This window comes from Hordeum vulgare, chromosome 4H, assembly GCF_904849725.1.
Source record: "Hordeum vulgare subsp. vulgare chromosome 4H, MorexV3_pseudomolecules_assembly, whole genome shotgun sequence".
NCBI classification, from domain to species: Eukaryota; Viridiplantae; Streptophyta; class Magnoliopsida; order Poales; family Poaceae; genus Hordeum; species Hordeum vulgare.
Genome location: NC_058521.1, coordinates 543,048,471 through 543,065,197, shown reverse-complemented (window position 1 = coordinate 543,065,197; position 16,727 = coordinate 543,048,471). Strand labels below are relative to the sequence as shown.

General features: G+C 46.5%; 1 protein-coding gene across 1 annotated transcript; it reads left to right on the top strand.

Annotated features, from left to right (window-relative positions):
• The first annotated feature begins 5,618 nt into the window (after positions 1 to 5,618).
• LOC123449387 (membrane-associated progesterone-binding protein 4) lies at positions 5,619 to 11,529 on the top strand. The gene is made up of 8 exons (XM_045126596.1): positions 5,619 to 5,954; positions 6,353 to 6,429; positions 6,632 to 6,703; positions 7,119 to 7,156; positions 8,544 to 8,587; positions 9,234 to 9,280; positions 9,611 to 9,785; positions 11,204 to 11,529. The coding sequence occupies exons 1-8, from the start codon at positions 5,865 to 5,867 to the stop codon at positions 11,372 to 11,374; spliced, it is 714 nt and encodes a 237-aa protein (XP_044982531.1). The 5' UTR covers positions 5,619 to 5,864; the 3' UTR covers positions 11,375 to 11,529.
• Positions 11,530 to 16,727: the final 5,198 nt, after the last annotated feature.

The window sequence follows — 16,727 nt, the reverse complement described above, 5'->3', positions numbered from 1 at the left end:
GAAACCGGGAAGACAAATCAACACACGGAATTCACCACATGCACAACACAAATGATGCATGAGCAGCTGAAAACATGTAAGTCACGGCATGACAATTCACACAAACAAACACTACACCTTAAATGAAGTTCAATATGCAACGAGTTGCATATCAACGAAACTCCACGTTAATTATTTAGTTTTATCCCAATTAGATACACGGCAATATTAAATGTGGTTAAACATGGCAAGAGGTGGAGCGTAATTAATCTAGCTATCTAGGCATTTTAAATGAGGTCGGAAATGACATATAGCACCTCCGAGACGACCTCACATGTTAATCTACAATTCTGACCAGATCTGAACTAACACATTTAATTAGTTGTTAAACAGCAAAACAAATAGGTTCACGTGATTCTACGCGTCAAGGCAAGCAACTTACACATAAAGAACATCTCCAACGGAGCTACGGTTCAAAAGATACGGACACCGCAAGATATGATGGCATGAATGCAATATGTGTGCAATGACGGCTACGAGCACTTCAAAACATACAACTAGCAAGAGAAAAAGATACTACACGAGATTCTAAGCGCGTTTCAAGTAGGACTCGATCAAAACGGAGCTACGGTTCAAAAGATACGAGCAAAACAAGAAATCACTACAATCTGCCAAAATCAGCCACATAGCATTTTCTACACCCCACAACTACGAGCTACTCAACTCCAATAAACTCAAGCAAGGCATGACACGAAAGAGGGCAAGAAGCACTACTACAAAGAACTAACAACAACTAGCATGGCATCATGGATCACTAGGGAAAGAAGACACAAAATGGCATCCCACACACTATTTCAGATTTAGTGAAAATTACACCTCATGAAAGTGCAATTTTCGATCTGAAGCCATATTGATAGCAGAAAAACCATAAGCTACAAGACTCCAAATGGCATGGAAATTCACAGCATGCTAGAGAAACATAAGGGCTACAACTAACTCCATTGGACCAACCTCAAAAGAGCTACAGATCACAAGATACAAGCAAGACAAGACAACAACAAAATATAACAGATTCCAGACTTAGAAATATTTCAGCTCCTCCAAATCAGCACTATTTCTAGCAACTTGAGAGCAAGCAAACCACACCTAAACATGCATTTCTGTTGCAACCAAAAATACCAGGGGCTATACTAAACATCAAAGATCAACTCTCTAGTTGACAACTCCTTCAAACGAAGCACGAAATGAATCCTACGAATTAAACAAAAGGGCAACATGGCAAAATATCACGCGAACTAACTTCCTCAAAAGCTAAAACTAATTGCACAGAAAAATCCAATGGATTTTCTACCCCGAAAACATATAAAATATGTGGGGTTGCACAACAAATATAATGTCACACGTAAATGCGAGGTAACGTCCTAAGCACGGAAAATAATCTAGCGGCAAATACCTATACGCAAAAAAACGGATGACTACTCTAAAATACATGGAACAGTGGTACCTAAAACATGGGCATTTAACCTACGGCATTCGAGCAATCCGGACTTGCGCGAAAAAATAATTACGGGTCGGAACCTATTGGGACAACATGCTAAACTAGGCGTTAGGCACGCTAAACGACGTCAAACATTTATGCATGTTTTAAATTCGTATTCTACGTGAAATTCTACACGGGATACATATACAATATGTCGCGATCCGACATACGGTTTAAAACATACAGACGTTTTAATATCGTCTATTTTTCTGGAATTAATATAATTCCGAAAAAATCCCTAAATTAAAAACGGGCCTAACAGGAGGCACAGTATAACAAAGAAGCGCCCAGGGCGAGGGAATAGAGGCTCACCTTGGGGGGGGGGCTCTTGGGCCGGCTGGTGGAGCTGGGCCAGGTGCGCCGCGTGGGGACGATGGGCCTCGCTGGCCTGGAGGTTGGTGCGGACGGGAGGTGGGCCTCGCCTGCCAGGCCGGCCCACGGGACGAGGGGGCAGGCAGGCGCTGCGATCGGCATCTCCTCGTTCCCTCGACCAGGAGGCTACGGCAGCGCTGGTTAGCGGCAGGCGACGGCACGGCAGGGAAGGAGCCGCTGCAGGGGGGAGGCCGAGCTGACGGGAGAGGGCGGATCCACTGCGGGGCAGCAAGATCTGGCCGGCGGTGCTCCAATCTCGGTGGCGGCCGACGAATCCGGGCAGGGACGAAGCGGACGGGCAGCAGCAGGTCGGGGCAAGCCGATGGGGAGGCGAGGCGGCGACTGGGGGTTCAGGGAGGTCCGGCGCGGCGAGGCCCTGGCCCGGCGACATGCTCCATCCTGGTTCGGGCAACTCCGGCGGCCGGGGCTCGCCGGACGGCGCTGGTCGAGGCGGTGGGGCTCGGGCACAAGCGCCATGGGGAGGGAGCTCGGGCAGATTGGGTGGCGGCCGGATGGGCTCGGCGGGCCTCACGTGGGCTCGCGGACCCGGCGGCGCGAGGAGGAGGTGGGAGGAGGCTGCGGGGAGAGAGAGAGGGTGCGGTAGAGACTAGGGTTTGCACGCTTTTTGAGGCAAAGGAGGGTGCTGTCTGAAAATAAGCACGGGGGTCTATTTATAGTCAAAGGGGGGGGCTAGGTTAACCGGAATCGCGTTCCGGATCCAACCGTGGTGTCGGATTCGAACGATTCCGAACGCGGGAACGGTTACGAGGCCGTGTGGAGTGGTTTACCGGAGACGAGAGGGAGAACGGGCGGCGCGACAACAGATTTTAAAACACCGACAAACGTCCGATGAATAACCGAAGACGGTGCCGCTACGGTCGACCGTTCGGGTACCAGACGAACTCCGATCGCGACGAAATTCGACAGGCGACCTGGCTACAACTAACTACGACCGCATGCCAAGTTTCACCTCGATCAGAGAAAGTTTTCAACACACTTTTAAAACAGGGTTTCGACGATGCCGCGGGCGCGTGCGTGTGCGGTCGGACTCAGAACGGACAACGACCGGCAACTACTAACGGATGCAAGTTTGAAAACTGGCGGCAACGGAGATGCCGATGCAATGGAGATGATGCGAATGATGCGATGATGATGCCACAAATAAAATAAGCCACACGACGAAAACGGAATAGAAGGGGAATCTTCTGGAACGTCGGCATCGGGCTGTCACAGTTATCATGCCATAGCATCACTAAACCACCACTTCATCCGTCGCTCTCCGAGACAGCCATATGATCAAAACCCAGGCGTCTCATCAGTTTTCCTGCCTTCGCTTTATTCAGATGCGCCTCAGACAAGAAAAGCACATCTGGTCTTACTCGCCCGTGGATCCCCACAAGCGCACGTACTGCCGCAGGCTTCCGCACCCCGCGGCAGTTCCAGCATAGTAGTTTCATTGCGTCCGGTCGAGCTCCTTCTCGGAGCTCGCCGATATCTGATGACTAGCATCCATGACAGTATTGCAGCCCGTTTTTGATCGCTTTGAGTCTTGAGAAGACACATCGTCCTCCTCCTCCTCATCTACAGCAGGATTAGATTCCAATTCCTCCATTGGTACTGTTCCCACAACCGCAGCCTCCAGGAGAAGAGGCAGCTTAGAATTATTAGGTTCTGCGTCGCTCCTCGTATGTTAATCTCTTGCGGGATTTCTCACCTTCATACTTGTTTCCATCTCCAACTTTGTGGGGGCTACTAGCGTCATCCTGTAACTCCTTCACCAAGGGCCTTCCACTCTCAGCTTTACCCTGAGGGTTAAGCTTACTTCCCACCGTGGTATTCTGCCTAGGTCCTTGAGATTGGCCTCCCGATCGGGGGGCAAGAATCCAGTCACCCCAGGCCATAGCATCTTTGTCGTGCTTCCCATTACCATGCTTCAAGAAGGTATGCCCCATATGTCCACATACGTAGCAAAACACCGGCATTTTCTCATAAAGGATAGAGTAATAAACTTTCCGCTGATTTTTGGTTATAGAGACAAACATCATCAGTGGTTCATTCACATCCAACCTGACTCGGACCCTGACGATCCTGCCATTACCCCACCTAGGGTTTAGCATGACGCTCGACACCTCCCCAACTTTCCTGGTCGGTGATCAAACCACCCGTTCCTTCGTGTACATTGGAGGGAGATCAACTATCTGGATCCAAGCTGCCAGTTTATCCAACGCCACCTCGTCAAATTTTGTAAAGCCATCGTATGGTTCAATCAAAACTCCATGGTCCCTAAAGAGCCAAGGTCCATCTTCCGTAATCCTCTTCTAATCACCCATGCAGTTTACCGTGATCGAGAAGAGATTTGCTCCTAGCGCGCTGAAGGTAGCACCCTGTGCCAAGCTCCAGGCCATGCGCATACTCTCATAGAACGCCCCCCTGGAGAAGGGTTTCTCGGTATGAACTTTGGCGATCACCATGAACTCTGCTCCCCCGGTCTCGTTTGGAAATTCCTCATCAAAGTTGAGATCGTCCTCCTCTCTCTCTTGCAGGTTTAACTTTCCTATCAGATCATCCACCCCAATCGCCTTGTCCGCCATGATCGTGCTGCTCGCCGATGATCTCGAGCCCGAAGTCGCCATAACCAACAGAACAATCCCAGCACAAGATACGACCTCCTAACCTGGTGCGGCTACATGGATGCCCTACCCCCGCTCCGAAGGGAAGTTGTAGTCGGATTACAATCGGGGAACCCTAGACGTTTCCGCCAGGGGAGATAAACCCTAGGCTGCCGCCACGGGATTTTTAGAGATATCAAGTATGGTGTGCAAATAAGTGTCTTAACTTAGATAATCAACCCGCAGTTCATCTTCTAGTCACAGTCGAACCGTTTTTTTCGCATTTTTCAGAAAACCCCCTGATGTTTCAAGTAATCAACCCATCCTCCCTATTTAAGTCAGTCGAAACGTTTTTTTCATTTTAACAAAAAAAAACCTGACTTTTCAGTTAATCTATCCATATTTTATCTAAAACAAAATTATTCTTATCTTTAAACCGTAACTTCGATTTTAACATGTTATATATGAAATTTGATTGAAAAAAATTGTAGAATCTAAATAGGATGTTATTTTTAGCTCTTGAATACTTCTTAAATATTATTTTTGGTGCAAACTTAATCTGTAGTGCACGATTCTTTTCTCTCTCTCTTTATCGCGACCATACGAATTGTAATAAACATCTATTAAATTAAAACTAAATTGAGATGAAAGAAAACATCGTTAACCACACATGCACACACCTTTGGAAAATCTCGTGAAAAGAAACAACATATTTCTCATCTTATTCCGAGTGACTGTACATTCAAACGCATTTTCGTTGTGTGAGCATTGAGGCCATCGTCGGTAACACAAATGTGATGAGATGTGAAAATATATTACGTTCAGAGCATGTGTTATTTTTTCTTCCGTTGCAACGCACGGGCTTTTTTGCTAGTGACTTATAAGTTGTGATGACTTATAAGTTAGGTCTGTTTGACAAAATAAATCATTTTTTACATTTTTCAACTTATAAGCTTATAAGTTGGTGACTTATTTGAAACCAAACAAACAGACCCTAAAATGGGGACAGATCATGAAATATTCTCCATTCCAACAAGAAAAAATCCTGCCATCCAGAGCTGGTGCTTCATTTCGTTTCTCCAAAGATTTGGACGCCCGTTTTTGTGTCTTCCTTCAGACACGACAGACCGGCCGAGTGGTCCGTCAGGAATCTGCCCGTGGCACAGCAGACTCGCGGCGTGGAGTGGACTCCCGCCCCCGTCGCCGCCGCGCCTCCGCCGTCGCCGCCACCACTCCCAACACTGGGACGGTCTCCCATCCGCACTCAAAGCCGGCTCCACCCGCCGTCGCGTCGCGTCCAAGGGCAGCTCCACTTCGCGGCGGTGCTGTGCTGGCTGGTGGATCTCTCGGTCGCAGCCACGAGCATGGCGCTCGGCGCCCGCCTCCTCCTGGGCCTCGCGCTGCTCACCGCCCTAATCGCCGTCCTCCTCCAGCTCTACCGCCTCAGGAAGCCGGTGCGTCCTCTGTTCCTTCGTTTCCCCCCAAATTTCCCGCTTCGTAGAGTCTGAGCTCCGGGCCGGGGCTCCGCTTGCTAATCTATTCTACAGGAGCTGTGTTCACTCTTGCAACCAGTAATAATTTATAAACGAAATTACATGCGAATCAATACAGCTTCGAGCTAGATGCGACTCATCTGTGTTATGTTACGGCTGCAACTTATATGAGCTCTTATTTATTGTGGATAATGGTATTATGTGTAGTAGACGTCTGGTTGGAGCTCCCTTGACCTCTAACTTTGGATCTAGGAAACGTAGCCATTTTCGAGCTATAACTTTCTGAGGGTGGGAGGTCAAAAAAGTTTACTCAAGATGTGACACATTTTTTCTCTTCTCGTGTCTGCTGCAATGTGCAGAGGTTGTGGACGCTGGATGAGTTGTCGATATACAATGGAACGGATGAGGGGTTGCCCATATTGCTTGGTATTTTGGGGTATCCATACTTCTTTCTCCGCCTATATTCCTCTTCCATATGTTACTATCCTATAGGAGCTGGGACCTTCACCGAGTTTGTTTAGTTCAAATAGACCTTCTTTGCGTGTTGCTTCACCTGTATGTATGGTGTTTTCCCTTAGTTCCAACTTCATGGAGCATATGCGGGCTTATCTTGCTTCCTTTTTATTTTTGTAATGCAGCTCCGTGTTTGACGTCACAAAAGGAAGGTCACATTATGGCCCTGGAGGAGGCTATCATCACTTTTCTGGCAGGTTGCCATTTTATACTTCTGCCGTGTTCCAAATTCTGTTGTCGTAAACACAAGATTTTAGTTTTGTAGTTCTATGTGTTTCCATGCCAAGTTTCCTTACCTCTATGCAAATAATTTACGTACAATTTCAGAATTTTTTTATTTTAAACTTGAAGGTCCTACTTTAACCATGTCGCTGGATCCTGTAGTGAACCACAAAGCACTATTAAAATTTGTAGTGTCAATCATTTTCCACTAAGAGTATGAGCAGTCTTAGCCCAGTTGATAGTAATTTGAACTTCTGGTGCTGGGGCAGGGGCAGACAGAAACATAGCCCAGTCTATGATGGAGTAGTTTTTAATTTTGACAAATTTCAGTGAGCTTACCTCATTTTCCTTGATTCTTTATTCTGATATTGAAACAACATTTCCTAACAGGGACGCATCGCGAGCTTTTGTTTCTGGAAATTTTACAGGTAAAAGATCATTCATCTTACTGCTGGTTCGTTGCATTTGGTAAATATGTTTAGTGATCATGAATTGATGCTGGTTGTACTGAGCTACTCCCTCCAATCCAAAAAGAAGTGTCGTGGCTTTAGTTCAAATTTAAACTAAGGCTGAACTAAAGCAACAACACTTTTTTGGATTGGAGGGAGTACATTTTATCTTTTGGAGTCTCCTTGACATTTATCAAATTTACATAATCGACTTTTACTGCAAGCATCATACTATACAATCTATTTGATTTTTTTTTGTTAGTCTTAGCTAAACATCAATAGTTCATCCAACTACATATGGGACAGGGGAAACAGCAACAGAAAGCATATACTCCTATGTATATTGGGTATAAAATAAACATATGGGTCATGATGATGGAGCAATATATCAGTGAAAAGTACTTTGATATTAGGATCAAACTAGCATATTTCTCGGGGAACTGTGAAGTTTGATGTTACATAGCTTGGCTTTTTTAAAAATAGATTTGTTAGCACAACTGAGCTGCATCATTGATAGTCTGGACTCACCAAAACAAGTGTGTAGATCTTTATATTTTCTCCAATTAAGATGAGAATTTCTAGCCTCTGAGAGCGGAACCATGTTTTAATCATATACTCACTCCGTCCCAAAATAAGTGACGCAAAATTTGTACCAAGTTCGTACAAATTTTGTACTAAAGCAGCGACACTTATTTTGGGACGTAGGGAGTACTAGATATTAGATTTAGTTCTGCACTTCTGCATTAGCCCCATTGTTAAATCAAGGATCTTACATATGTATTGTCTCTTCAGAAACCGTGCTTGGCTTAACTGTCTAGTACACCATTCTATCTCCACTACCTAGAAAGCTGCTCCAGGTTGTTAAGTTTACCTGACTTTTTAAACCAGGAGTGGCCTGTTGGGGACAAAATGAGGAAAATAAATCGCATATCAGGTTAATGTATTAGCATCCTTGAGATATGACATTTGGATCCAAGCTGGGATAGAAGGGCTTGGATCAGTAGCTAATTAATCATAAAATTAGTAGAAATGTTTGGTAGAGAATCAACACATAAGAGTAGTGGATCAAGAAAAAATATCATGAAATTGTGTAATTGATTCAGCCTCTATATAGTGAAGCGAGGTGACGGTGATATCGCTGCAGTCGTAGATAACATGGAATGACCTTTTTTCCTTATTTATTTTCTTGTCAGCTAACTAAATTTCAGCTACCCATATCGAATTGCTAAATAGGATGCACTTTCACACTGTTCCTTTTTAATATTGTTTGAAATGTCACTGGGGGTAATCATTGTGAAAGAAAACCATCGTAGTTACAAAGTTCATATGAACTTGCAATAGAATAATCCCTTCTGTGATTCAACAGGTGATGGGCTGACAGATTCTTTACACGGTTTATCTAGTATGGAGGTACAAGAATACCTTACCAATGATTTAATTGTATTCATAATGCTTGTACAGCTTACAACTTCTCTGTAGAGCTACTGAGCTAAGTTTGTCAGAGTCATGTTGCTAGAGAACAACTATAGTCAAGCATGCACTACTAATTATTTATTCATAATATTTGTAGACCCTAAAATTTATCTTGAGCTAGATGATCAACGAGAAAAATGATTAGCATTAGTATAGTTAGAAGTAGATGGTTAAGAATATTCATAACTTCAATTATAATGTGTATAATGGAGTTGTTGGGCCTTTTGCTTCAAATTTCAAAATACCAGTTACTGAAACCTGTTTCTTATGTTAATGTTATTAACAGTTAGATCTTTCTTCTTACTTGTAATTGCATTGAAGTAGCTCATAGGTGCCAATGTGTAGAAAATAATTATTTCAACACTGAATCACTGAGTGAAGAATGAAAAGGTCGGCAGGTCGTTAGAATCTTAGTCGCGTGTATATTTTATTTAGTAGTACTGATGAAGGCCGGTAACTCGGCACACTAACTGAAGTACTGAACATAACAGACATTCTAACAAATATATTTATTTTATTTTAGAGGTGTTCCGTTCCTTGTTGCTGAATTGTTTACTGTTATAGGGTTTTCACTTTCTTTCAGGTAAATAGCATTGTTGACTGGAGGAAATTTTACGTTGAGAGATACATGTGAGTTTTTTTCATTGTTGGTTGATCAAAGTTAATTTTTATTCTGTATTGCCGCTTGCTGGATATGAATAATTCATTTAAGATGGTATCATCTGCATGTGTTGTTATTTTCCTTCCATTCTAAAGCATCATAGAATCATCTGATCTCTATTCTGTTCAATGTTTGAACATTTGTATTTTTTTCTGAAACCTGTTACTCATGTTGTTTTGTTTATGTTAGTACCTATATGCCTGTGGAATGTGAAATCTATTATTTTGTTGTGGATCATTTGATAAAAGCTTACCTGGTATATGATGTATCCTTGGTAATATCCTAAATATATATTGCAGATTTGCTGGTAAAATTGTTGGACGCTACTACGATAGCGAGGGCAATCCTACAAAATATCTGAAGGGTGTAGAGATGAAGGCAAAAAGAGGTGCTCAACTTCTTGAGAAGCAGAAGAGGGAGGAAGATAAAATACCAAGCTGTAATTCAAAATGGAGCCAGGCAGAGGGTGGAGAAGTAAGCAACCCGTTCAATTGATTTCTATCCCTGCTGTTCTCAGTTTACTTATCTTTCTTAAATGGCTCATGAATAATTTGGTAGGGGCCGCATGCATCTTTTTGATGCAGAGGCCGGAGGTATTCCTCCTTTTCTAAAAAAAATGAATAATTTGGTTCGAACCGAAATTCATGGAATTTACATTATCGGGAGCATGCTAACTGCTAAGTGCCGGCAGTTGTGCACACAAACATATTGCACCTTGGTAGGGCAGTAGTGATTTAGGGCTTATTGTGACTCTTGTGGGTAAAACCTTCCAGGCGCCCATTTCGAGTCGGTTGCTCATGGATTCGCCACGAGTGATGCTTTTATACTGACCCCATAGCCACAGGTCATAGTGTAACAACCATTGCTCGGCCTGACAATGACCGAGTTTCAGCAAGCTGGCTCCAAAATGAGTCATGTGCAATATATAGTAAATGAAATAGCACAAGAGATTACTTGTATTGATGAGAATGAGCAGTGACTTTGTGCAGCATGTTGACACTGCTCACAAACCTAGTGCATGTGGGGCTACTATCCACTGATGTTTTTCCTGCACTTGTTCTCGTCCTTGCTTAGAGAGAGCCTTAGACCTACTGTAGCGACCATATCTTTGATGGGTGCTTGGCAGTGGGCATTCCAGGCACATTTGATGAACCTAGTATGCCGTTGCTTCTCTGTAGATGTGGAACCTATGACTTGTGGCTTTCCTGGGGGTGCTGCCAGTGATAGGCCCATAAATTCGATATCAGTACTAGTATATGTAGATGTGGAACCTAGGAGCTTTATCTTTCCTTGGGGCTTGCTAGGTCCATAAATTCGATATGTGATTCGATATTTCATTGGAAATTACTATGGCTGAAGCATTTCCACATAACCGGCAGTACAGGGTGTGAAAGATGTATTTTGTTTTTTTGAAACGGAGGATTTGACTCATCGGCTAAATAAGGAGGGGATACAGTTTGGATGAGTAATTGTCATGCCGTGCATGTGGGTGTGGTTGTAAAAGATGTATTCCCTCCGTCTCAAAATAAGTGTCTCAACTTTGTACTAGCTCTAGTATAAAATTGTACTAAGCTTGAGACACTTATTTTGAAACGGAGGGAGTAGTGTGGGATAACATTAATACATTGGACTCCACTACAAATCCGACGTCAGATTTTTTACCATGGCAAATCAAACATTTTTTTATGGCGATTTTATGTTTGCCGAGGATGGCAAAGTTTAGTTGTCAAGCATGCTTGGTTTATTTTGTTGGCATGAAATTGCCAACCTCACGTCGAACCAAATTTGCCATAAAAAACATTCACATAACCGCATCACATTCGGTTAACTAAGCGTTAACCTGAGGAATTCTTAAGGTTGGGCTTAAGGTTTTGTTGCTACTTTTGGTGCAGGTTTGGTGCGAGACAGGGTACCCGAGGTTAGTGAGGAGGCCAGGCGACATAGCTCTGACGGGGCAGGTGAGCCAGCGGTGCGCCTGTTTCCGGGAGGAGGAGCTCGGGAGGCCGGGGCTAGTGGTGTACCAAGGCTGTGATCACCAGTCCACATCCTGCATAGTCAAGTAGTAGGAGTAGGATCTACGCTTCTCTTTCTTTCTTTCTTTCTTTCTTTCTTTCTCCATGCAGTTCTTTTTTGCCTCTGGCCTTTTACTCATTGTAATACGGTAGCACAGTAAGCGGATCCAAAGGCACCACCCACGCATCATGATGATCTCTCTCTCTCTCTCTTGTGCAAGTAGTGTGAGTATCCGGTGCAATCGTCTTGCTTCTGAAGCCAAGATATGCAATCGATTGGGAGGTTACTTGCGCTCAAATCATTTCGAGGGCGAGGTATTTATGCAGTTGGAGGGGAGGTCCAGTTGTCCATGATGTTGATGATATTCGCAGCTGCCATGGGTCCTTGGACCTTGCGTGCCAATTGTTTGACGCTCTTGGACGTGTTGACGATGCAAGTCAAGGATGGGCATACGCACGTTTTTTTTTTTCAATTCATCTTGATCCATGCGTCTGAACAAGACTAATGCGTTTTTAGTTAGTCCAGAATATGGCACGACATGTTTGGCAGCTTTGACGATGGGCTCCTTTGTAGCTCTCACCTTTTAGTCGAAAAAAAAGAGAGAAAAGAAACTCTGACCTGTTTCTCTAGTTTGTGCGTGGTGTATGTATGTATGAGCCTTCCCCCACGGTTTACTTTGGTGTGCATGTTAGTACCTGCTCGGGGCAAAGGACTGCTTCCTTTTCACGGAGCTTGGGTCCACAACAAGAACGACACCATACCATACCATCTCTCGTCACAACGACCGTGAGCTTTCGGATATGCTCGCTTGTCGATCTTCATCCGTCGAACAAGGAACATTTGTTTTATCACATACAGTATACGTACGCAGTTCTCCTGCACTGCATAGTGTAGCGGGGCCATGCCATTGCCACAGGCTGTCGTCACCCCATTACTCCCGGTCCGCCGGCAGGCCCCACGCACGCACCAAGCACCCCCTCCCTCGCCCGGTGTCTCAGACTCAGACAGGAGCGAATTATTCACGGGGGAGGGGATGTGTGGGTGTGGCACCTGCTGCATCACTGCGCTGCACCGCGCCTGCGGTGGCTGCATCTGGCATGCACGCATCGCCTTTGCTCGAGCAGGGGCAAGGGGCCGGTGCATGCATGATGCGTCACACCGTATTGGGGCCGTGGCAGTGGCAGGGCTTGCCGCATTCCCCATGGCATGATGGGCGCTGCTGTGTCCCTCTCCATTTCCTCCCAGTAGTAGTAGTAGTGGTGGTGGTGTTGGCTGCATGCACCCGCGAATCATTTCTTCCCTCCCACCGTTTTGCCGCCCCCTCTCCTCCTGATCACGCCGCACGGAGCCGGATGCGCCTCTCTGCGACGCCATGCATGATGGCTGCTGCTGCTGCTCCGGGCGGTGCCGGTGTGCATGATGGCTGCGCTGCTGCTGCTGCTCCGGGCGGTGCCGGTGTGCGCGATGTGACCACTCTCCGTGGGCTGTGCCCAGCCCAGTGCCCGGCAGGGTGCCGCTTTTACTTTCTCTCCGGCTCTTGATGAGATCGACATGCCTGCGTGGCGCAGCAGCACCACGTTGGATGAGGTACAGGTAGCTAGCATCGCCGTCAAAACGAGGCGTGGAATCTCGAATATTCCCTGTGTCTTCCGCGGAGATACCGGTGCACCGCCTGTGGGTTGTGCAATATCAGTATGTTCTCTTCCTTGTTTTGGCCATGGCTGGAGAAAGAAAAGAAAAAAAAGATGGTGGTGCGGTGGTCCGTGCGAGCGACCGACTGGCACCGCAGCGGTCTCTGCTGCTTGCATCGCATCGCATGGTTTTTTCCCGTGGAAGGAAACATATGCGCGTATGCTCAGGGTTCTCGCCAAAGCATTCAATGCCCTCTCGTCAGATTCGGGCCGTAGCCATGATGGGACGGGATTCGGATCGGATCCTCCTCTCCGTCCCATGGAAGATAAGGGAAGCAGGGCACTCTGGTGGCAAGGCAACCAGTCGTACTACTCGCTCTCCGAAAGACGACACGCGGAGTTGCCAGAAAGAAAGAAGCTCGTTGAAAACTGACGTCTCATTTTTTTCTTTGAAACGCGGTTTTTTAGGATCCGATTCATTTATAAAATAGAAAAGAGTTAATCGGTTAATTAACAGAAACCCGAATGAAAACGCCTTTAAAAAATCACCGTCAACATATCAACCTTTGGGTCCACGCATCCAGCGAGCCGCCAGCTGCGTCATCCGAGCAACCTGAAATGGCGTCTCATGGTGGATTGGATTGGATTCCCATGCATCCAGAAAACAAAAAAAAAACCTGGTTTAGATCCAGTTTGTCGTGGCAGATTCTCATGAAGCAGGAAGAGAGAGAAGCGGAATGATTTAACAGGCGAGATGAGGCGTGGACGGCACGCGCGTTCTTGACGAGTCCGATCGATCCCGCCGTAGGATCAGAACGTTGGGCGCATGATTGGTGTCTCCGGCACCCAACACGTAAGTATACTAGTGCTGTACGAGCTAGCTATAGCTAATGATGCCCGTCACATCCCACGACCGATATCGACCACGGCCCAGCAAACCCGTAGAAGAAAAGAAAAATACCACCAACGATCGAGGAGGAGGAAGAAGAAGCTCTCTGCGTTCTACATACACCGATACACGTAAGAGCATGGTTAATAGTATAGCCAACTGCTGGCTATAAGCCATCTTATAGCCCACCTTATAGCTAGCTTGTACAATAGTTAGCTATAAAAGAGTATTACTTTTATCATATATGGCCCACCTTTCATTCTCACAAAGCACCTAGGAGCACGTGGTAGAGCTGGCTCTTCACGAAGAGCCCGCTTCCCTTCTCTCTCCTCTTCTCTCTCATCCAACTCAGCAAAAATATAGTATTTTAATCCTTACAGCCTGCTGACTGTACCTTATTGTACTTGCTCTAAGTGGAGTAGAGTGGGGTGGAAATGGTGTTGGGCATTGGGTTCTCTCCCACTCCTGCTCCTCTGCATGCGTGCTGGCTGGTGGGTGGAGACAGAAATAAAACCACACCAAAGTACGGGCACACCGTATACCGTGTTTTTGTGTGTGTGTGTGTGTGTGTGCAGGTGTAGCTGCTGCTCTCGAGTTTACCTACGTACGGGAAAAGGGGAAAAGGCAGGGCGTGTTGTATGTGTGAGCCTGCTGTGCCTGCCTGCCTGCTATGCCAAGGAGAGAGAGACGAAGAAGGGAAGAAGAAGAAGAGAGAGAGTGTGTGTAGGATGTGCTTCGTGAAGCGCAGCATCATGATGGGTTGTCGCGGTCAGAGCGAGCACGGCACGCCTCAAAAGAACCGCGCCCGAGACCCATCTATCATCACCGTAGACCGGACGCAGTAAATGTGCCACTCTACTGCTATCTTCGCGTGCCATCCATCCATGCATGCAGCGACCCGTCTTTTCTTTCTTACTAGTACCTCTCCTACCATGACTACTCCCACGATTTATTGACCTAAATCCTACGTAGTACGTGGTACACGTTTCGTATGGTGGTATAATGGCTAATGCTACACGCCGTGCTACCTACTGTACGTACGTACGTGCAGCGCTTTTCCTGTCGTGTAGACCAGACCGTGCATGCGTGATGGGTTGCGCTAGCTAGCCAGACCAAGACGCGTGATGGGTGAGCGAGCGACACGAGTTGCGGCGCTTAGCTTTCGGAAGGCGGCCGTCTGGTACTCGTGTAAGCAAGGGGCTAATGATGCGCCAGGCCCGTAACGTCCATGCATGATTCCGGAGCGGCTCTGGTACAGCAGCGCTCCGACATGTACGTCCACATCCGCGCACATTTCGGCGTGCATCACATCTCGCCCGTGCAGAGCCGTGTCAACTTTACAAACGTAATGGAACAGGACCATGATTTGATTCCAGGGCAGCGCCACGACATTTATGTCCACGCCATATCGGCAGGGGCAGGATACTTGCACCGCGTCCATACCATGCCATGCCTCTGCGCCCGTCGCCGTGCGAGACTTGTACATGCACCCGCGCACGCTAGCTCCTCTGGCATCTATACCTGTCTCCTTCCTTGTCATCAAAATCGGATCAAATCGTGCTGCTCCACGGTACGACGGAAACGGGTTTCCGTCACCGGGCCGGTGATCGTCCGTACCAGCAGACGCACGCACGGACGGACGGCGCGGTGGCAGCCTTTGCGTGGCGCCGCCCACCGAGCCGCGCCGGCGTCGCGCGGCGCGCGCCGTGGCATGGCATGGCATCCCAAGGCAAAGCAAAGCGGCCGTCCAAAACCAGAGCGGGCATGCGAACCTCGATCGATCCCTCGTCTCGTCGGCTTTGGGCTTTGGAGTGTCGGGATTAAAAACGAGGAAGGGAGGGAGGGGGTGGGCGCGTGGGTGATCGGAAAGGCGAGAGGGCTTTATCGATGGGATGCACACACACACACGGCGATCGGAGGGGATGATTAGTCACGTCCCGCGCCTGGTTTTGTGCGATCTGGGAGGGACCGGATTAATTAGCCCTGGAAAAAGGGTCGGCTTTAGGTTTGGCATTCTTTAGTGGCGGCATGGCAGCGTCCCTTTCCCTTTTCTCCTGTGTCCATGCCTGCGCGTGTGAATCCTATGCCCTTGTTTCGGAAGTCTTCTTACTTTTTTTTAGTCCCAACTTAAAAGTTACTAGTCTCTATCCGTTTGTTTCCAGAGACTAAGGGGGTGTTTCTTTCCAGAGACTTTTTGGTGTAGGGACTACAAAAAGTCTCTTTTAGTCCCATGTGAAAGAAACAGGAGGGACTTTTAGGGACTAAAGTGGGGTAGTTGGGACTAAAGGAAGAAGTCCCTATGGGAGGGACTTTTTGGGCTCTTTTCCCAACAATGCCCCTACTTTTAGCATGTTATTTAATAACTTGTAGTATATTACTAGGGGTAACATGGTCTTTTTACATGTCATTAATGACCTCTAGTCTATGTTTAGTCCTTGTAAAGAAACAGGTAGGGACTAGAGACTTTTTAGTTGGGACTAAGAGGGTGTTTGGATCACTAGAGACTAGAGACTAGAGACTAGTAGTAGTCACCTTTAGTCAGTAAACCTCCAAACACCCCTGACTAATGGGTGACTAAAACTAGTTTAGTCCCTAGTCACCCCACCCCCAACTAAAAGTGACTAAAGTCTCTTCTCCAATTAATGGCTCATCCTCCCATGCTGGCACACCAATGGAAGGGAGATAAATGAGAATAATTTAATATAGAGACATTTAATGCTGACTAGTAGTAGTCACCTTCCAAACAGGGCCTGACTAAAAATTTCTAGTCTGACTACTACTAGTCACATGACTAGAGAGTATCCAAACACCCTCTAAGAAAAGTCCTAGGAATTTTTAAAGAAACAGGGCCTAAATAAGGACTAGAGGTCAATAAATGACATG